This window comes from Pseudophryne corroboree, chromosome 4 (assembly GCF_028390025.1).
Source record: "Pseudophryne corroboree isolate aPseCor3 chromosome 4, aPseCor3.hap2, whole genome shotgun sequence".
Taxonomy (NCBI): domain Eukaryota; kingdom Metazoa; phylum Chordata; class Amphibia; order Anura; family Myobatrachidae; genus Pseudophryne; species Pseudophryne corroboree.
The window spans coordinates 146,969,589-146,992,262 of NC_086447.1; the positions used below are offsets into that span (position 1 = coordinate 146,969,589).

The 22,674-nt window shown below is 43.4% G+C and overlaps 1 protein-coding gene across 10 annotated transcripts in view; it reads left to right on the forward strand.

The window, feature by feature from the left end:
* Positions 1-22,674, forward strand: part of MYT1L (myelin transcription factor 1 like) — a 760,642-nt gene that overhangs the window by 694,284 nt on the left and 43,684 nt on the right. For all 10 annotated transcript variants that reach the window (XM_063915489.1, XM_063915485.1, XM_063915480.1 and 7 more), the window contains 2 exons: positions 17,497-17,618; positions 20,240-20,308. In XM_063915489.1, coding sequence (XP_063771559.1) covers positions 17,497-17,618; positions 20,240-20,308 — 191 coding nt within the window. The remainder of the gene's footprint in view (positions 1-17,496; positions 17,619-20,239; positions 20,309-22,674) is intronic.

A 22,674-nucleotide genomic window follows, 5' to 3' on the forward strand; every position in this document is an offset into this window, starting at 1 on the left:
CTTGGGTACAGCTTCATTGGCCCCAAAGCGTGAATTACACGGCCATCCTGAGTAACCAGAGGGTTTACTCAGATGACTAATGTTCACGTAGATGATCTGATGGTGCGTCTTTGGACACAGCAGTGGATCACAAATGCATGCAGTGTTGTTCCACTACAAGTGGCTCCTGCTGCCTTTATATCTCAGCTGCTGTGCACTTAGCATCCATCTCTGAATCTGGCTTATAAGCACTGTGAAACAGGCATGTGCTGTACGTTATCAGTAGTTGCAAAGAAGCATTTTTTAACAAAAAAAATGACATTATTGTTATTCCTAGCTGATGCTGTGCAAATCAGTCCCAGGCATCAAAGTGTATATGTAAAAGTATGTAAGTAGGTACAGTATACTAACCTCACTACACACACAGAGGGGGTCAAGTGAACATAGATGACAGTGGCAATGTCTGCTTGTGCATTGCAGTGGAAGCTCTTGTGTGTGACATATTTTGCATGGGCATTCCTAGTGTATTATGGGGTAGATATTTTTCACTTAACAAAAATAATATGTTCAACATGTGAAAATTATGCATGTCAACAGTACTATTTTACTCTAAACCTAACCACAACAAGACATTGGGGGGAATGTAATAAAGAGTATGAGAACCAGGAAGTGCGGGACTTCGTCCAAGTTCTCAAATATTTTAAAGCGGCAATCCGTTACACAGCAAAACAAGGTTGGTTTTGCTGGGTAACTGATTGCCACTTTAAAAATATGTGAGAACTCGGACAAAGTCCCGCACTTCCTGGTACTCGCACTGTATTACATTCCCCTCATTGCATTTGTGACATGAACTTATCGATGCACAATATTTAAAACAAAAAGCAGCAACTACACTTAGGAAAACGCGTTGTGCTACATTATTATATTTCTCACCATAAGTATCATATATTGTAGTTAATATAAAGTATGCAGGAAAATTTTAAAATATCTGCTGCATTATATCTATACTGTATATCCCAGCCAGTATATAGCATGTGTATATACCGCTACTACATAGACGTGTATATACAGTATACTTCAGTCAATTTTTGTCACAGATTTCTATGTATTAAATGGTGAAAAGCCCTATCTTATATATATATATGCTTTACCTTACCTATCAGTGGGTTACCACCACTGGAGATAGTACTGCTAACATCGGAAGTTATCCCAGCCAGCAAAATGATACACCAGATGTTGCAGAAAAAAGCTTCCTCTTACTCTGGGGAAACCTATATAGTAAAGATCATATTAGAGATGTGCGCCACACCATTTTTACTGGTATTGGTTTTGCTTCTAAGTCATCGTCCACTTTTGGTTTTACCTAAACGCCATTACTGGTTTTGATTTTGTATTTTTTTTTTAAATGACAAAAAAAGCTAAAATCACATAATTTTGGCCCTTTTTTGTTCCTACAGTATCAATAACCTCTATAACATTAATTTCCAGTAATTTCCAGTCAATTTTGATCACCACACAGCTCACAATATTGTTTTCATCCAGTTTAGGCCAAAGGTTGCAGCGAGCTGAAACATTGCCACACAGCAGTGCAGAAATGTAAAGTGGTGCATGATGGAATTGTCCTTGGACTCTCCAACCCATCCTTTTAAAAAGGACATGCACAGTGTAACAAACCAAGAACTTCAGCGACAGGGACTACCACTTTGTGGCTCAAGTGCTTGGTTTGTATGGGCCCCCACAAAACAAGCTACCAATGGGCTTAAGGCAGCTAAGCTAACAGATCTGCAGTGGCAAGTTGTCACTGTCACTACCATCCTCATCCTCACCCTCATAAGTGTGTACATCATCCTCACACAATATCAACTCATCCCCACTGGAATCCAGCATTACAGAAGTCTCTGTACTTTTATGCAATTGCCGGTAAAGGTCCTCCTCGTGGAATTTGTAATTCATTTTAATTAACATCATCTTTTCCTCATTTTGAGGAAGTAGCCTCCTATACTGATAACAGATAAGGTCCCTGGCTGTAATGAAAACGCTTTCTGAGTGCACACTGTGAATGGGCCACTTAATTAATGGGCTTCCAAATTGCTTTTTTTTTTCCTTACAGCAGTCAAAGGTACTCTGTGGCATGCCTATTTGTACAGTGCCACAGAAATAATCCACTATTCTTTGGATGGTGACCGCATTAGATGGTCACAAATATAGAGGTGTCACTAATTTTAGGCAATATGTCAAAATATTTTGTTGACTGAGTTTTTTCCTGGTAGCTGCCAGAGAACCTGAAGGAGGAGATGTTGTTGTGTCATGTACAACTTGCTCACCAGGAGCTTTTTGCATCTCTTATGATATGGGTCAATTGGAAAGATAGACTCGATGTACGACTTAAATCTAGGATTAAGCACAGTCGCCAAAATGTAGTGATCTGTTTTCAAGATATTGGCAACCCTTGGATCCTAGGAAAGTGAATTAAGGACTTGATCTACAAGTCCAACATACTTACCGGAATCACTTCGTTTCATCTCCTCCTTCAATTTCTTGAGTTGATTTATCAAAAGCCTAATTAGGGGAATGACCTGACTCAAGCAAGCAGTGTCTAAACTCACTTCACAGGTGGCTACTTCAAAGGGTTTGAGCACCTTGCACAAGACAGAAAGTATTCTCCACTGTGCTGGACTACTGTACACTCCCTTCCTCTCCCAATGTCATGGCTTGTTGCATAGCTGTGTAGGACAATAATTAGTTTTTTTTAAAATGTCCTGTAACAGCTGAGGAATGGCTTTTTGGGTAAAATGGAACTGAGATGGAATTTGATACCAGGGACACAGGACCTCAATTAACTGTGTAAAACTCACTGCTTTAATGGTGGATATTGGATGCAGATCTAATACTAACATAGCCATGATGGTGTCAGTGATCCACTGTGCGACTGTGTGAGTGCTGTCATACTTGCTTCCTCTTGCAAAGGATTGTTTCACAGTCAATAGTTTTTTAAAAATAGAAGTCATCTTGATTCTGAGATGAAGATCTATCCCCAGCAGCAGGCCTAGCACTGAAGGATTCTTCTGAAGAATCCTCGATAGGTGAAGAGTCACCTAGCCATAACAAACTGGATGCTGGACTACCTCTGATCATTACCAAGGATATTGAAGATGAAGGTGTTGGCAGTGGAGATTTCAGGTGCTGGGATCTAGTTGACAGAAGAGAGCTAGCTGAAGCTGGACTGTTTATTGTAATTTTCTAGCACCAATTTCTGAAGATTTGAATAACGTTTCATGAGCTTACTGCAAATGACGTAACAGGGATGAGGTTCCTAGATGGTTAACGTCCCTATCCCTTCTTACTGTGGCTTTACAAACACCACAGATGGCTTGATAATTATTGTAAGAATTTAGGTAAAAATAACTCCACACATAAGAGCTGGATTTGTGTGTCCTATGCCCAGGCATGACAATGACCTTCTACTTATCATGGCCAAGAGCCACTTTCACTGGTTCCTGACTTACACAAACAACATCCTCCTCCTCATCAGCAACATCCTCATTAGCACTGGTGTCAGCTAAGCAAATATCCCCCTCATCCTCTTGCACTTCCACAGTAGCATCCTCAATTTCTATGACAGCAGTTTGACTTGTGCTGCTCATTTCCACATTTGCAAATGGTACAGAAATGGTGGAAGGAGGCTTCTCTATGATTACAGTATCAGAAAGTTCAGGTTCACACATATCACTTATGGAAACACTTAGGGGTAAATTGACTAAGGTGGGAGTTTTTTTTAGAACTGGTGATGTTGCTCATAGCAACCAATCAAATTCTGCTCAACATTTCTCTAGCTGTTTCTAGAAGAGAATAGATAGAATCTGATTGGTTGCTATGGGCAACATCACCAATTCTAAAATACTCCAACCTTAGTAAATTTACCCCTTAGACTCTCCTCAGAGATTTTTGATATTTCTGTTTTTGAATGCACAGTTTGTTCTACTGTCTTAGTGGTTTTCATTTTTTTGACAACTTTTCTAGACTCTGAGTGGAAAGATCTTGCATCATCATGGGAGGCAGAAGAAGATGCCTCACTGACAGTTTCAGAACTACTACTCATAAATAAAGGCCAAGGCCTGAGCTTTTATTTGCCACTGCATGTGATGAATGGCATGTTGTCAATTTTAAGTTTTTGTATGCTAAACTTTCCCTTTAATAGAGGTGTTTTTGTCTTTACCCCCGTAAAACATTGATTTTTTTTATTTCAGATGCCCTGACTTAAAATTTCTATGCCCTTGAACATCGGCTTTAGTTGACATTATATTACTAATATCATTATCATGACTGGTTGCAGCAGCTGCAGCAATTGTATTTGGTTGCTGCTCCTGCTGTTCTCTAAATTGATTGTTATCCATTTTCTAACTGGTAGCTCAGCTCACACTGTATGGAGTTACAGGGCTTAAGTGAAGTGAACAAAGCGCACTGGGGTACAGAGCATTCTGAGGTAAGTAGAGTGCACAGAATAGTACAAACAAATTACACAACAATATATTTTTTATTTTTTTAACCTTCAGCTCAGCTCACAATGTGTGGAGTCACAGGGCTTACAGGAAGTAAACAAAGCACACTGGAGTACTGAGCATACTGGGGTAGGTAGAGTGTACAGAACAGTACCAATTATACAATAATATATATTTTCATTTTTCCTTTTTTAACTGGCAGCTCGGCTCACACTGTGTGGCGTCAGACCGCTTTTATGCATGCACACTGGGCTACAGAGCGCACTGCGGTAGGTAGAGTGCACAGAACAGTCAAAAGAAAATTATACAACAAACAGATTTACTTGAACCCTGGGAGTTTGGGAGCATTTGAACTTGCTAAAATCCAAACCACTTCTCTCTAGATCATATCAATCCTTCCTTTATTATCGCTAGAGAAGCATAGAATTTGATGGAAGATAAGAACCACTTGGACCCTCTAGTCTGCCATAAACATACACACACTTACACACAGAAGTATGGGGAGAATATACAAACTCCACACAGTTAGGGACATGGGTGGAATCAAACCCATGACCACATTGCTGTGAGGTAGTAATACTAACCATTATACCATCCATACTGCTATCACTGGTAATGTACATCCACGTTCCCCAAGACTGGCTTGGTGAAGTTACTGTATGGCTTACCACTGTCAGGCATGTTTCACCAAGATGGCTGTGTATCACTAAGGCAGCTGTGTGTAGCTGAGGCAGTTGTGTGTCTCTGAGGCAGTTGTGCGTCACTGAGGCAGTTGTGTGTCGCTGAGGCAGTTGTGTGCCACTGAGGCAGCTGTGTGACAATCAAGCAACTGTGTGTCGCTGAGGCAGCTGTGTGTCACTGTGGACACTGACTTGGCAACAATTTTATTGATCGGTTATGGTGATAGTTGACTACATACTGTATCTCTGTGATAAGCAACTCAAGAAAATCAGCTATAGTGCCATATACTGATAAATAGGCCCAAAAATGTGAAATACAAACTTAAATAAGATTAAGATAATGAAGTTTACAGTCCTAGAAACATTTCACTAATACTGATGATAATACTACTACTACTACTACTACTACTATTACTACTACTGCTAATAATAAGAATACTATATAACATTTTACTATGCAACCTTAGGACTATGATACTCCTGTTGCATCTGTGAAAGTTGGAATGCTTAAAAAATGACCCTTAATTGCGTAAGATCAGAAGGATGGTGGCAGTAAATTGAAAAGAAACATAAAACTGGTTCATGGTTCGTCAGGAGGTTGATTGCGGTATCTTTAGAAAGTTGTCATGTTTCTATTATGGTGTTGTGGAATATAGATTGTACAGATCAGAAAAAAAGGCACTTCCTTGTTACAAGTCAGTTGTTTGTTTTACATCAATTGGTTTGTTTCAAGTTCATAATTGACTACTACAGTAACTGCATTGGGTATGGGATGCAGGTGGCCTGGATCCGATCAGCATACCGATGCTGGGATCCCGACTCTAGAATGCCGGCAGTGGGGCGAGCACAACGAAGCCCATTGCGGGCTCGCTGCACTCACCACGCTGCGGGCTCGGTGGCATGCTGCGATCGCCACAGGTTCTATTCCCACAAGTGGGAATAACCCCTGTTAGCTGGGATTCCGGCTGGCGGCATTGTCAGTGGTCGGGATTCTGGTGTCGGTATCCTGACCGCCGGGAACCCGACTGTCAGCAATGTAACTACATCCTGTATAACTAGCTTGGAGCAAATTAACCTGTTGCACTTCATCATTTGTCATATTTCTTTGTTTGAATACTCATTTAAATCCTCTGAATATTCATTAAGCTTCAGGTCAGCTATAAAAGCACCCTATTCATCTTGGTATCCATGCTGACCTCAGTCAACACAGGAAGGAAAGTCTGAACACCACTGAGCCCTAGTAGAGAGAAAATAAGAGTGCTTGTATGGTTCCATAGCCAAACATGGAAACCGTGATTTATAGGACCGGTGGATATAAGTGATACACCGACTGATAACCAAATAATTTTTCTTTTAGTGGCTGAAACACTAGACAATTTACATATTAAATGTGTTATTCCTATCAGGGGCACCAGAACATTTTCAGGTTGGGGGGACCAAGATAAAATTTTATTTTGGCAAATATATATCCATGTATGGCGATCGGATCATGGCCTGACCTTGAGATGTATAAAGTAAAGTGATCACATCAGCAGTCATTAGATGGCACATGCGTGAGTGGCTGTTATCAGGGAAGGATCTGGAGGATCCACTCATAGCTCCCATCCTGTGTGAAGGTAGGCATGGATGGTATTGAGACTTGGCTCTTCCCTTTAGCAGGGTAAATTTTTAGCTAAGCCCGGTGGGGGGTTGGGTTGTCCCATGCAGGGGGTCGAGGGGGTTTGGGTCCAATGTGGGGAGAGAGAAGGGACAAAGGGGGAGCTGAGTGGGAAAAGGTGACCCCAGTCCAGAGTAACTATCCACATTCTGTAGGGGTCGGAGCCAGGAGGCAGGCGGAGAATGGCTGTGTAGAGGGAGGAAGTGGAGCCACCAGCAAGGAGATTATCTTCGTACAGAGATTAGGGATGCGGTCAAGATCCCGCCGGACAGAATCCCGGCGGTCGAAATACCGACACCGGGATCCCGACCGGCACATATTCTCCCTCTGTGGGTGTCCACGACAGCCATAGAGGGAGAATAAATTAGTGTGCCGAGTGTGGCGAGCGCAGTGAGCCCGCAAGGGGCTGCGTTGCGCTCGCCCCCCTCTTGGGATTGTTCCAGTCGGGATCCCAGTGTCGGTATTCCAACCGCAGAGATCCCATCCGGCGGGATTTCGTACTGATCCCAGAGATTACACAGACACACCTCCCATGGTAACCTTAGATGGCGCCCCGCAACCCAGTGCATTGACTGGTGCCTCTCAAATGTTGGGGGTGAGGTGGTCTCTTGAACCCCCTCCCTCATTCTGACAACTCTGATTCCTACCTTAATATTACACCCACATTCATGTAGTCAATAGGCTTTATGTAGCCAATAGGCTTTATATATATAAAATATATATATATATATATATATATATATATACTGGAACAAATGAGGCGGCACTCAAAGACTTTGAAGTACAAGCAAACGTGTATTAGTGCTATCTACGTTTCGGGGACCGCCTCCCCTTCGTCAGGATAACTGCACAAGTGTAACAACAAACTTAAATAGCAGTGAATTTACCCCTCATTTGTTCCAGTACATGCACTGGGGTCACCCCCCGGAGGAAGACACCAGAGCAAGCTGGTCCCTATGGAACATCTGGAGTGCCGGAGTTATTTGTTTTATATATATATATATATATATATATATATATATGCAGCGGTCAGGCTCGGCACTCCTTGCAGGGAAAAATTACTTGCTGTGGTGCCATCTCAGGATGTGTGAAGTCCTTTGTATATCCATGCAAGCAGAGGCACTCAACAGACTGATAAGGTAAACGTACAGCCTTTATTACGGACAGGTGAGTGATGTTAGACATTGTTAATACTTGTTAGATAGGGTATATTAGATGTGGTTTGTTGTATGTTATTTGTATTGCTTGTCCCTGAAGACGGGGTATCACCCCGAAACGGCGTAGGACCGTAATAAAGGCTGTACGTTTACCTTATCAGTCTGTTGAGTGCCTCTGCTTGCATGGATATATATATATATATATATATATATAGTGGAAAAATACACTACAGGCTGATCCAACTTTGATGTAATGTCCTTAAAGCAAGTCAAAATGAGGCTCAGTAGTGTGTGTGGCCTCCATGTGCCTGTATGACCTCCCTACAATGCCTGGGCATGCTCCTGATGAGGTGGCGGGTGGTCTCCTGAGGGATCTCCTCCCAGACCTGGACTAAAGCATCTGCCAACTGCTGGACAGTCTGTGGTGCAACGTGGCATTGGTGGATGGAGCGAGACATGATGTCCCAGATGTGCTCAATTGGATTCAGGTCTGGGGAACGGGTGGGCCAGTCCATAGCATCAATGCCTTCGTCTTGCAGGAACTGCTGACACCCTCCAGCCACATGAGGTCTAGCATTGTCTTGCATTAGGAGGAACCCAGGGCCAACCGCACCAGCATATGGTCTCACAAGGGGTCTGAGGATCTCATCTCGGTACCTAATGGCAGTCAGGCTACCTCTGGCGAGCACATGGAGGGCTGTGCGGCCCCCCAAAGAAATGCCACCCCACACCATTACTGACCCACTGCCGAACCGGTCATGCTGGAGGATGTTGCAGGCAGCAGAACGTTCTCCTTGGCGTCTCCAGACTCTGTCACGTCTGTCACATGTGCTCAGTGAGAACCTGCTTTCATCTGTGAAGAGCACATGGCGCCAGTGGCGAATTTGCCAATCTTGGTGTTCTCTGGCAAATGCCAAACGTCCTGCACGGTGTTGGGCTGTAAGCACAACCCCCACCTGTGGACGTCGGGCCCTCATACCACCCTCATGGAGTCTGTTTCTGATCATTTGAGTAGACACATGCACATTTGTGGCTTGCTGGAGGTCATTTTGTAGGGCTCTGGCAGTGCTCCTCCTGTTCCTCCTTGCACAAAGGTGGAGGTAGCGGTCCTGCTGCTGGGTTGTTGCCCTCCTACGGCCTCCTCCACATCTCCTGATGTACTGGCCTGTCTCCTGGTAGCACCTCCATGCTCTGGACACTAAGCTGACAGACACAGCAAACCTTCTTGCCACAGCTCGCATTGATGTGCCATCCTGGATGAACTGCACTATCTGAGCCACTTGTGTGGGTTGTAGACTCTGTCTATTGCTACCACTAGAGTGAAAGCACCGCCAGCTTTCAAAAGTGACCAAAACATCAGCCAGAAAGCATAGGAGCTGAGATGTGGTCTGTGGTCACCACCTGCAGAACAACTCCTTTATTGGGGGTGTCTTGCTAATTGCCTATAATTCCCACCTGTTGTCTATTCCATTTGCACAACAGCATGTGAAATTGATTGTCAATCAGTGTTGCTTCCTAAGTGGACAGTGTGATTGACTTGGAGTTACATTGTGTTGTTTAAGTGTTCCCTTTATTTTTTGAGCAGTGTATAAATAAATATATATATATATATATATATATATATATATATAGATAGATATAGCAAATACCAATGACTCATCACAAAATCTCCTGAACCATTTTTTAAAGTGCATATTTGAACCTATTTTTGCCTCCAGTACCCGCAGCCAAATGGCTGCATCATTATGGAGGAGGCTGAAACCACACGACTAGGAACATGACTAACTTTGGTGTAGGAGTATTTTAGCTTCTGTAAAATGTATATGGCTTATACTCTCACTTATAGGGGTATATTTACAAAGATTCGTGTTTTTGCCGTTTTGAAGGGTGTTTGAACTCGAATGGTATCGGGTGCATTTTACTGCAACTTTTTGAATCCTGATACGATCATTCACTAAGCTGCCGAGTTTTACACAATCGTTTTTTCCGATGTCGATGTGATTCGTAATATCAGGCAGTGTTTTACGGGAGTGATGAGTAAAACACTGCCTGACAAAACACAAGTAATCCCGGCCGGATCTGTGAGATCCATGCAGGGCTTCATTGTGTACCTTAAAAAGTTGATTAAAGTCTTAAAAAATCGGAAATAAATTGCGTGAGGTCCCCCCTCCTAAGCACAACCAGCCTCGGGCTCTTTGAGCCGGTCCTGGTTGAATAAATATGGAGAAAATAATGACAGGGGTTCCCCCATATTTAATCAACCAGCCACGGGCTCTGCGCCTGGTCCTGGTTCCAAAAATACGGGGGACAAAAGGGTAGGGGTCCCCCGTATTTTTGAAACCAGCACCGGGCTCCACTAGCCAGGTACATAATGCCACAGCCGGGGGACACTTTTATACTGATCCCTGCGGCCCTGGCATTACATACCCAACTTGTCACCCCTGGCCGGGGTACCCTGGAGGAGTGGGAACCCCTTAAATCAAGGGGTCCCCCCCTCCAGCCACCCAAGGGCCAGGGGTGAAGGCCGAGGCTGTCCCCCCATCCAAGGGCGGCGGATGGGGGGCTGATAGCCTTTTGTAAAAATGTGAATATTGTTTTTAGTAGCAGTACTATAAGTCCCAGCAAGCCTCCCCCGCAAGCTGGTACTTGGAGAACCACAAGTACCAGCATGCGGTGGAAAACCGGACCCGCTGGTACCTGTAGTACTACTACTTAAAAAATACCCCAAAAAAAACAGGACACACACACACCGTGAAAGTATAAGTTTATTACATACATGCACACCTCCATACACACATACTTACCTATGTTCCCACGAGGCTCGGTCTTCTTCTCCATGTAGAATCCTTGGGGTACCTGTAAAAAAAATTATACTCACATAATCCAGTGTAGAATCCGACCTTTGAATAATCCACGTACTTGGCAAAAAAATAAAACGGAAACCCGACCACGCACTGAAAGGGGTCCCATGTTTACACATGGGACCCCTTTCCCCGACTGCCAGGACCCCCCCTGACTCCTGTCAAAGAGGGTCCCTTCAGCCAATCAGGGAGCGCCACGTCGTGGCACTCTCCTGATTGGCTGTGTGCTCCTGTAGTGTCTGTCAGGCAGCACACTGCACAGATACAATGTAGCGCCTATGCGCTCCATTATAGCCAATGGTGGGATCTTTGCGGACAGCGGTTGACCGAAAGTAACCTCACCGCTGACCGCAAAGTTCCCACCATTGGCTACAATGGAGCGCATAGGCGCTACATTGTATCTGTGCCGTGTGCTGCCTGATAGACACTACAGGAGCACACAGCCAATCAGGAGAGTGCCACGATGTGGCGCTCCCTGATTGGCTGAAGGGACCCTCTTTGACAGGAGTCAGGGGGGGTCCTGGCAGTCGGGGAAAGGGGTCCCATGTGTAAACATGGGACCCCTTTCAGTGCGTGGTCGGGTTTCCGTTTTATTTTTTTGCCAAGTACGTGGATTATTCAAAGGTCGGATTCTACACTGGATTATGTGAGTATAATTTTTTTCACAGGTACCCCAAGGATTCTACATGGAGAAAAGGACCGAGCCTCGTGGGAACATAGGTAAGTATGTGTGTATGGAGGTGTGCATGTATGTAATAAACTTATACTTTCACGGTGTGTGTGTCCTGTTTTTTTGGGGGGTATTTTTTTAGTAGTAGTACTACAGGTTCCAGCGGGCCCGGTTTTCCACCGCATGCTGGTACTTGTGGTTCTCCAAGTACCAGCTTGCGGGGGAGGCTTGCAGGAACTTGTAGTACTGCTACTAAAAACAATATTCACATTTTTACAAAAGGCTATCAGCCCCCCATCCGCCGCCCTTGGATGGGGGGGACAGCCTCGGGCTTCACCCCTGGCCCTTGGGTGGCTGGAGGGGGGACCCCTTGATTTAAGGGGTTCCCACTCCTCCAGGGTACCCCGGCCAGGGTTGACTAGTTGGGTATGTAATGCCAGGGCCGCAGGGATCAGTATAAAAGTGTCCCCCGGCTGTGGCATTATGTACCTGGCTAGTGGAGCCCGGTGCTGGTTTCAAAAATACGGGGGACCCCTTCGCTTTTTGTCCCCCATATTTTTGGAACCAGGACCAGGCGCAGAGCCCGGTGCTGGTTGATTAAATATGGGGGAACCCCTGTCATTTTTTTCTCCATATTTATTCAACCAGGACCGGCTCAAAGAGCCCGAGGCTGGTTATGCTTAGGAGGGGGGACCCCACGCAATTTTTTTTCCAGTTTTTACACTAAACAGACTCTTTCCCATAGATAACCATGCACAGATCTCACTGATCCGTGCATAGTTATCCAAACTCAACTGGAAAAAGCAGGTCTATTTTTTTTGCTGTTTTTTTTTAACGAATCGGAAAAAAACAGACCCGCACTTGAGCACTCAGAAACTAACACCCAAATACGAATGAATAGTGAATGCCCGTATTCTATGAAATAACAGCCGCGTTTGACCGATGGTCTATTCATTCGTAATTCTGAACGTTGTCATTCAAACCATTACGAATAGACCAGACACTGCCGAGATTGCTGCTTAGTGAATTCCCGGATTGGGACTCGAATTCTTAGTAAATATTGGCCATAGTGTCTATAAATATATTGTACTCTGTATACGTTACATACTATTGCTGAATGTGTTCCCACAGTGAGACAGCGTGAATGTTTCTGAGTTCAGAATATAGGAAAAAGATTGTCACAGCGGCAGATGTTGTAGGCCTTGGAGAGTAATAAAGTGGAGAGAGATAAACTACCCACCAATCAGCTCCTAACTCTCATATTTCAAACACGTCCTACAACAAGGAAGTTAGGTGCTGATTGTCTGGTACTTCATCTCTCTCCGCTTTATCTCTCTCCAAGACTTAGTACATCTCCCCCTGTATTACAGCATTTTCATGTATAATTAACAGAAAAACAGAGACACGGGGCAATGCCTGGATTAATCTAACCACCTATGTGTATACATTTGTCATCATCCACTGTAGCCTTCGTAAATCACTGGCCAAACATCATGCATCAGTAAGAAATATAGGCAGCTACCTTCATAGCAACCAATCAGATTTAAGCTATCATTGTATAGAATATACCATCTGATTGGTTGCTTAGGACAGCTTCTCCACATGTCCTCTTTAGAAGGTTTGATACATCTCCTATTCAGGGGGTGATGTATTAAGCAATGAAAAGAGTGGAGAAGTGGACCAGTTGAGAAGTTGTCCATAGCATCAACTTCTACCTATCATCTATATATTAATAGCAGAAGAACGACTCTTATGAGTGACAGATTTCTATGATGCTTTGTCTGAGCAGGGCACATAATATACCAAATTAAAAGTTTTGGTCTGTAGGTGTTGTAATTGTTTGCTTCATTTCGGAGTTCTGTGACAAAATGTCCACCTGTCATTTACAATGCATCACCACTTTCCCTGTGCACCTGCTAAGTGACCTGGAACATGTAGCCTGCTGGGTGGTCTGGAAACTGTGACAGTTATTTGCAGCCACCCACTAAGCAGGGATTTTTAAAAATTTGACTCCTAAGGGGTGAAAGTGGTAAAATGTTCCAAACCTTTGCCCAGTTGAAAACAGGCACATCAGCTTTTTTTTTTTTTTTTTTAGAATGTAATTAAAAAATTCTACCTCAGAGCTGACTGGTTGCTATGGGCAACTTCAATACTGGTCCACTGCTGCACTCTTTCACTGCTTGATACATCAGCCCACTCAGTTTTTACATTAGGTTGATAATGATAATGACAAGATATCTGTAGGCAATATATAGGGCTGCTTTTGACACTGTGGACCACCCTCTCCTACTGCAAATCCTTCACTCCATTGGTCTGCGTGATACTGCCCTCTCTTGGCGGTCTTCCTACCTCTCTGACCATTCATTCTCTGTCTCCTCTCATGACTCCACCACCCCCTCACTTCCACTAACTGTAGGTGTACCCCAAGGTTCTGTCCTTGGTCCTCTTCTTTTCTCTCTCTATACGTCCTCACTAGGTAAGCACATTAGTTCTTTTGGTTTCCAATATCATCTCTATGCTGATGACACTCAAATCTATCTTTCCTCTCCAGACCTCTCCCTTGCTCTCCTCACTCATGTCTCCAACTGTCTCTCTGCTATCTCTGTTTGGATATCCCAGTGCTTTCTTAAACTTAACATGTCTAAGACCAAGCTAATCATCCTCCCTCCCTCCCGCATAACCTCACCTCCTACAATCTCATTATCTATTGATGGCACTACTATCTCCTCTAGCCCCCAAGTGCGCTGTCTTGGAGTAATCCTTGACTCCTCCCTCTCCTTCAAACCACACATTCAGCACCTCTCGCAAGCCTTCCGTTTTCATTTAAAAAATATTTCCAGGATCAGACCCTTTCTTACCCAGGATGCTACTAAGACTCTTATCCACTCACTGGTCTTCTGCAGACTGCACTACTGTAATCTCCTCCTGACCGGCATTCCTGACAAATACCTCTCTCCACTCCAATCTATCCTCAATGTTGATGCCTGGCTCATTTTTCCTCACCAAATGCACTACATCCACCTCTCCTCTCTTACAAGACCTTCACTGGCTCCCCTTCCCTTTCAGAACCCATTTCAAGCTTCTCACACTCAAAAAGCCCTCACCTACTCCTCTCCTATCTACAACTCTGACCTTATCTCCCTTTACACTCCCACCCATCCTCTTCGCTCTGCTAATGCACGCCGACTCTCCTGCCTACTGATTACTTCCTCCCACTCCTACCTCCAAGATTTTTCACATGCTGCTCTATTTCTCTGGAATTCCCTACCTCTACCCCTCAGACTCTCCACCTCACTACAAAACTTCAAAAGGGCTCTCAAGACCCACTTCTTCACCAAACCCAGCCAAATCTCATCTTAACCCTCTGTTTCACGCTCTCTATGCACTCGGTCTGTGTCACCCCAGTCTGTCTACCCCTCCCCTTTAGAATGTAAGCTCTCACGAGTAGGGCCCTCTTCCCTCATGAGCTTATCCTTTTTCTTACTTTAATAGTCTTCAGCTGCATCAAATCCAGCAGTCTTCTGCCACCTGATACTTATTCCAGTGTCATCTGCTGATGCAGCTATGTTTAGTTACCCTGTACTTGTCCTATATTGTTGTCAACTGTAAGTTGCTGTTTTCCTGTTTTGATGATTTGTTTATGTATTCTGTAATTGGGCGCTGCAGAACCCTTGTGGCGCCATATAAATAAAGGATAATAATAATAATAATAATAATAATAGTAAAGTGTTATCAGAAGACCCTGGTGTTTCTACTTTATCTTTATCTCAGTCGCCTTTATACCAGTTCCTGTAGCACCACCTGTAGTCCATGCTGAGACGCAGACACAGTAAAGTTTTGAGCTACACCAATCATCATACATGCACAGATGCTCATGGTCATTCAGAGGAGTTGCAGTAGATGAGTCCATTGATAGCTGGCATACAGCTGCAGTTCAGATTATTCCCATGAACAGTCCACCGTGGCTAAGAATTATTTTACAGTCCAGTCTTGTGACAAATGACTGATATGTTTAGCTGGGATATTCAATTTAAATGTAAAAACATGCTTTATTATCATCGTGCATGGTTCTGTACATTCTTCTCAACTGGTAGGAAGCCATGTTGGCTTTTTACTTACTAAAAAAGTTCAAATAAACAGTAACCTGCACACTAGTATGATTAAAGCTAATTGTCTGTGGTACGTTACTGTACATTTGCACTTTTGCATTGTTGGTGAATAACCCTCAGTGTGTACATATGTCATTTCATTCTCATGTCACTACTTTAAATCCCTTAACAGCTGTTTCATTCTTGAGGTACTGTATCAAGCAAACCTATGTCCAGAAATAATGTCACAGTTGGCTTTGTGGGAATGAGTACAGTCCGATACCAGTTAGATAAAATATATAACTTTTTGCACTTGTTTGTAAATCTAGAGCCCCAGGTAAAGATTGAGTCAGGTCCATAGATAGAGCTACATAAGCGGTGCCGCTGCCCAAGGCTAGAGCCATAGGGATTGCAACATTGCTGTCCCACTTCATCTGTGTTTGGACTGCAGCTACCTGGAATAGTACTCTGCAACCAGCAGAGATGCTGCAGATCTGCCCGGTTCGTTCTTAGGACGCAACAGGCAGTGCTCCTCTTCATGTTGTTAGTAAATGTATGCTGTATGTGGATGCTGGAAGTTGCATCATTGCCATCCACTTGTTACACAGGAAGTGTTTGTTATAGAGGAAGTGCCTCTGCAAGCATTGTTCTGTATGACTGCCGATACAGTAGTAAACACACACTTCTGCAGCTTTACAGAAATCATACTTGCCTTCTTGTCTGTCTTCTCTCTGGCCGAAGCCCGGAGAGGAGATGCTGCTGGAGGCTTCGAAGGGCAGGACTGGACTTACATGTCAACCCGAGTAAACTGTTGCAGTTTGTGGGTCAGTGGTGGGGATAAATGGCGCCATTCGTATCACTTAGCCCCACCCTTTTTGCAGTGGCTTATCTACAGAGGAGGGGACCCGTGTGCAGTATCCGTGTGTGGGCCCCCTCCTCTCCCGTAGCCGGCAGCGCTGTTAATGCTTTGAGCACTAGAAACTCTGTCACAGTGCCAGAGACAACAGCGCTTGCGCAGGTGTCTGGGAAAATAGCGCGGTGGACATTTTTTCGAAGACCTGCACAATCGCTGTAGACTCTAGCACTGTGCCAGAGTCTCTAGTGCTCAGAGCACTAACAGTGGGCCAACACATGGAGACTGATGGACACCAGAAAGGTAAGTATAGAAGTAATGGGTGCGGTGTGGGCCCCTTTTGGACCCAGGGGCCTGTTTGCACCACATACATTGCACCCATTATACATACGCAATTGCCTCTCGCAATTCAGTGACTTTCCCCCATCCTGCCGGCTTTTGTAGGAAGTGCGAGGAATGGGGGAGATTTTCCTACTCTACTGTGGGTGCTGGAGGAGACTCTCCCAAAAATTGTGAGTCTCCTGCAACTTCCGAGAGAGTAGACAAGTATGCCAGAAACCTGTGTTGGTTTGCACACAGACCACTTTACAGTGGTCAGTCAGCTTGAAATCACACATTCATTGAGTGGTGCCAGCACATGGAGGACAGTTATTGAGTTATGGTGTTAAATTCAATCCTCAGAGCTTTGCTACCATGATGTTTGGCTGTGTGCACATCACTGTATATTAACATAGCCAAACATTGATAATTTTCCTACATACCTTTGTGGGGTACAAGGGAAAATGTGTTATGTTACTGGTTGCAAAGTACTTTCTACCAACCGTTCGTAGCCGTTAATGGCCATTGTGGGGAATTCCCACCAATTGTTATAATGTAATGCATTTAATTTCATATGAATATATAATCAGCTTCTTAAAACGTGTGACCCTACTTTGAAATAAGTACTAAATGGTCAATTATTCAGAAAACAACATAATACATTATCACATGTTTAAACTAAAAAGTACTTTATGTTAAAAGGTTTTAATAATATTGATATTCTTTTTCTGCAGCATGATGATCTTGATCCATTCCATGATGCTCTAGATGACAGAAGGTACCCTGGTGATGTCACAATTCCAAGTCCTAAGCCAAAATATCCTCAGTGTAAAGAGAGCAAAAAGGATTTACTAACGTAAGGATTCCATGAACTGAATTACATTTTCATCTTCCTTTTCTTTTCTCTATTCTGACTAGTACAGTTAGGCACTGACATGTGTACAATATGCCCAGCCACAGAGGATAACTCTCATGAAATAGAGAATAGAAAATAGAAAATCATGTACAGTGAATTGGTACCGGAAAAAAACGCAAATTAATAAAGTGACCTCTGATTAGTGGCAGGGGCATTTTAAGAGAGGAGGGGGCAATCCTAAAGTCTACTATTCATGGCACAGTGGCCATTTTCCTAGCAATTCCCCCTACTGCACATGTGCAAGACAATGGGAAAATGGCTGCTGTGCCATTTTCCAGGTGGTTTTACAGGTCTTCAGCAGTGGATGTCAGACTGAAAAAATGGGTGCAACGTGTGCGGTGTAGGTCTCCCTGGACCCGAGAGGCCCATGTGCACCGTAGACACTGCACCTATTATAGATATGCCAGTGATTAGTAGGTGGAGCCAGACACCGACACCGAGCTCAGAGAGACAGGACTGGAGAAATAGGCTGAGTAATAAGAGCACAACATACTTGTCACTCAGTTCTACAGTATGAGTAAAATGAAAAAAGTAACAAATATTGTTTTGACGTTTTTCTTAGGGGGATACAGGGAAAGACAACAAGGGGAAGGAAGGGAGGTTATGAGGGGGATGGGAATTAATGACGATGTCATCTCAAAGCATGTGTAATAAAAAAGAAGTCGATCAATTGTAAATATACATAACAGAGACTTTTTTCTATATTTTTAAAGCATTCTACGTATAAGTTTGATAAATTTGGCCTTTATTGCGGCTTTGGATTACTTTACTTTAATTATTCATTTACAGTACCTACTGTATTATTACTTTCTTTGCAGCAGTAACAATAATAGTAAGAATCTGTACAATATTGTTGATATTGGGGGTTCGTTCACAACCAAGTGTCAAAGTGCGCAAAACAGCAGTAGTTCAGGATGAAGAGGAGGCCAAATACGAAATGACTGGTTAAATATAAACCACCCAGAAGCATTTTATTTTTGTGGCTGTCTGTGCAAGTTCCTTCTTAAATACAAATAAGGCTCTCTTTGGGTTCAGTATGATATCCCGGCTGACGGGATGCCGGCTGTCAGAATCCCGACAGAGGCATCCCGACAGCCGCAATACCGGCAGCGAGCGCAGCGAGTCCCCTCGCAGGCTTGCTACACTCGCCACACTTGGGTCCCAGCAACGAGCTTCGCTCGCTACGGGTTCTATTCTCCCTTGGGTGGTGGCGTGGACCTACCACCCAAGTGTGAATACCGGGGAGCAGTCGGTATTTTGACCGCTGTCATTTTACCGGCTGTTGGGATTCTGGCGTCGGGATCCTGAACGCTGGTATCCCGACAGCCGGTATATTAACTACATCCCCTGTCTTTTGTGTTGTTACTGAATCAATTCACTGGTAATACTCTTCACTAGTTTATTGTATTAATGATGGCATCTAAAATTTATCTTTTCTCTGGGTTAACTATTAGAATGTTATTTTGCCAAAAGTGCACTTAGTAGGTTTCCTGAAAGTGACCGTGCTTCCTGCACAGTGAACGCTTCTTCTTTAAATTAAGTCAGCACTTGTATTTTGTTAAAAAGGAACAAACTAAAATGTTGACTTTATGTGCTATACACTGTATATGACATGGTGAGAGTTTAAGGTGGGACAGGACTTGCCTTGTGTCAATAAAACTGTCCATACATCCAATTCTTTAACCTGTTCACAAGACAACTGGAACACTTGGGCATATCTAATAGGATCAGAGTTGGCCGGAGGTGCGGGGTGCCGGCCGAATGGGGAGGTTTTTATAAAGCAGCAATCATTTACAAGGCATTGTTTTGCCTTGTAAATGATTTCCGCTTTAAAAATTTCTCAGAGGTCGGCCAGCATCCCGCACCTTCGGCAGACTCAGACCCTATTACATATGCCCCAATGTTGTAATACATGTGTTGAGCTTAATTACACAGCTCCAGTCTTTTAGTGGCCAGGTCACATGACAGGACCACACTGAACATGATGTACTGCCATACCGGATGCATAGGTATGTGGTCCACATGATACCCACCATCAGTGTTGGACTGGGGCATGCAGTGCCCATCAGTGGTAGGGGCCCATGTTAGGGGTGTGGTCAGTCTGCAGAGGGGGTGTGGGCCTCTTCAAAAATATATACAGTAAATTCAGCTGCTGCATGCATGATAATGTACCAGATTAATAATAGATTAATAACAGCAATGCACTGTAGAAAATACACCATAGTCCACTATAAGGTAACATATGTATGATGTATAATTCAAGTGCACAGTCTCGAACCTGATCCTTAGAGCAGGAGGTGGGCCCCCAGGCAGTGGGGCCCACCGATGGTTTCCCCTGTACCCCTGTGGGCCAGTCCAAGCCTGCCCACCATACACACTGGTACCCAGATGGCCATCAAGACTGCCTGTAAATCAGAAGTCCAAAAAGGAACAATCAATATCACATTAGATACGGTCTTATGCTGTCCCTGTTTCAAAAGAGGTTTTGTATCATTGTAATTACTTTAGTTAACTAATTAAAATACACCTATAATACTATTTATTTATTTATTTATTTTCAGATTGTCTGGTTGTCCATTGGCTGACAAAAGTATTCGAAACATGATAGCCACCAGTTCGCAGGAACTAAAGTAAGAAACTATATTTCTCTTTTTTTTTTACATTGTTTGTGTTATATGATCACCATTTAATAAATCCATTTTTGTATTATTTATGCTTTACTTGACTTTTTCTTGATGTTTGAATTTGTGGAAGTAAAGGTACTTGGAGCAATGCAGAAAATTGAATCTTTGCCTTCTCGAGGGCATCATAAAACTTTACGCCAGCTCCTGGTTGTATTATCCTTCATTCCCATCTGTTTTACTACTCCTCATATAACACATTTATCTTTCTGGATATTACTTTTCTTTACAGCAATGCTGTTAATACTCTTTATATCAAGTAAATAAAATGCACTAGTGAATTGTGTTAGGATTGCAATTACATAATACGTAATTTTTACCCTTTACGATTTATTAAAATAACTATTATTCAAAAGAATAATACATCCTATAATATACAGACTAGGTACCTTAAAGGGGTTCCCCAGATCAGGGCCTGCACTAACCAAATCACAGGGCTGTCACTAGGGCTGTGTGACTGGTGCTACTGTCCAGGGCACAGGGCCAGGGACACCTGTGTTGGGCATCTGGGGTGTCTGCTGGAGGGACACTCTGTCCTTAGCATGCCCCTGCCACCCAGCACTGTTCTCCTGGCTGCTCTCTTCCATGACATCATAACATCACATGTGCAGGGGCCAGGGCAGACATGGAAGAGTCATGCTATGGCTCTGGAAACCTAAGAACCAGGGATAGGAGGAAGCTAGTCACTGAATGAATAAAAAAAAGAGACTAGGGACACACAAAAGTGAAGTTAGTAAGGACAACCTTTGCTATAAATATCTGCACTCACATAGGATAACAGAATTCAGCATACATTACCGGCTCTCGTGGACTCCCACCACTATCCTACATCAGCGCTTTGCATACAGGAAGCTCCTGAGGTCCAAGCCTGGTTTTCGGTGCCGTTGACATCACTTCCACCTACATCACAGCAGTCCCACCTTATGACACCCATGCAATGCTCATCATTTGTTTCACATTTATAATGACCAACCTGGGATTACAAGAGAAGATTTATGGAATGGAGACACTGTAGTTTGCTAATCTCCCTTCTCTAAGTATACATGGAAACAGATTTCACAGGTCTTGATAATTTGGTGGTCTTTTGGGCTTTTAGAGAATAGTGTTCCAGCATCCCGCCAACTTCCTAGTGAAGAGGGCAAGATGAGGAGAATAATATCTGTATAGAGAAAACACACATTTTAGTTAAGATTAAGGTAAACACAAGCTATAGGGATGGACTTATTTGCAGGGGTATATAGGATAGAGACGATAGAAAGCAGAGTAGAAAAAGAAGACGAGAATAGATGCTTTAATCTTCAATGGTGGGATGAAATTATAAAATGGTGATGGAGGGGTTCAGGGTAGAAATGAGCAGGTCGCTGGTTCAGCAATTGTACACAATTTCATGATGGTTATTATCAATCCTATCCTTAAAGTAGGAATCCAGATCTTTGGCATTAACTGCTTGGAGTGGACGGGTTCAGAAGATATTTAAATGTATTTAAAAGGTGTATTTCTTTGAGGTGTGTACAAATCAATCTCTCTCTCTCTCTCTCTCTCTCTCTACCCTTTTTGGTTACTTCTTTTCATTTGATGTGTGAAAAAAATCATTATACTGAAATTCATAAAACATGACCCGCAAATAAAAGAGCAGATTAGATGGACCTCTAGCTTCTTTTCTACAATCACATTTTGTGTTTCTGTGATGAATGTGGTACGTTTAGGTAATGCAAACTGGAATTCTCAAATGCAATGGAACAGCAGCAAGGTGTCCCTGGAATTATCCTCACTGAGTGCTGTATAACAATTGCATTACAGTAGCACTAAATACCTGTAGTACATTTGCCATCACTTATAAGCAGCATGGTTTGATAGGCTGATGTTTTTATAAATAGAGCTTCATAACAGCTGTCTCAGCTGCTAAAACAAATACTATTAGCTACTTCTTACTTGTACAAGCGCCACTCTATCAGTTCTGCCCGAACAGCTGATTCCAGCAAATCTATCAGACTAGTTACCTGCCCGTCAAAATGGGAGCCGGGGCTCTCTCATGCTGAGGTGTGTAGGTGTGTGTGTGTGTGTGTGTGTGTGTGTGTGTGTGTGTGTGTGTGTGTGCGCCTGAATGGAGCAACACTTGAATTGCTGCGTTGGGCAATATCTAGTGGCCACCGGTGTGCCATAGAGGTGAGGAGCAGCATTACCCTTTTATTATATAAGATTTGAATAAGCCTGGATAAGCAGCAGAAGGTCTCAAGTGTTTGATAGATCTTATACATGTGCATTTTGGAAATCTACTTATACAGTAACCTCATGTTCAGCAACATACGTGGCCT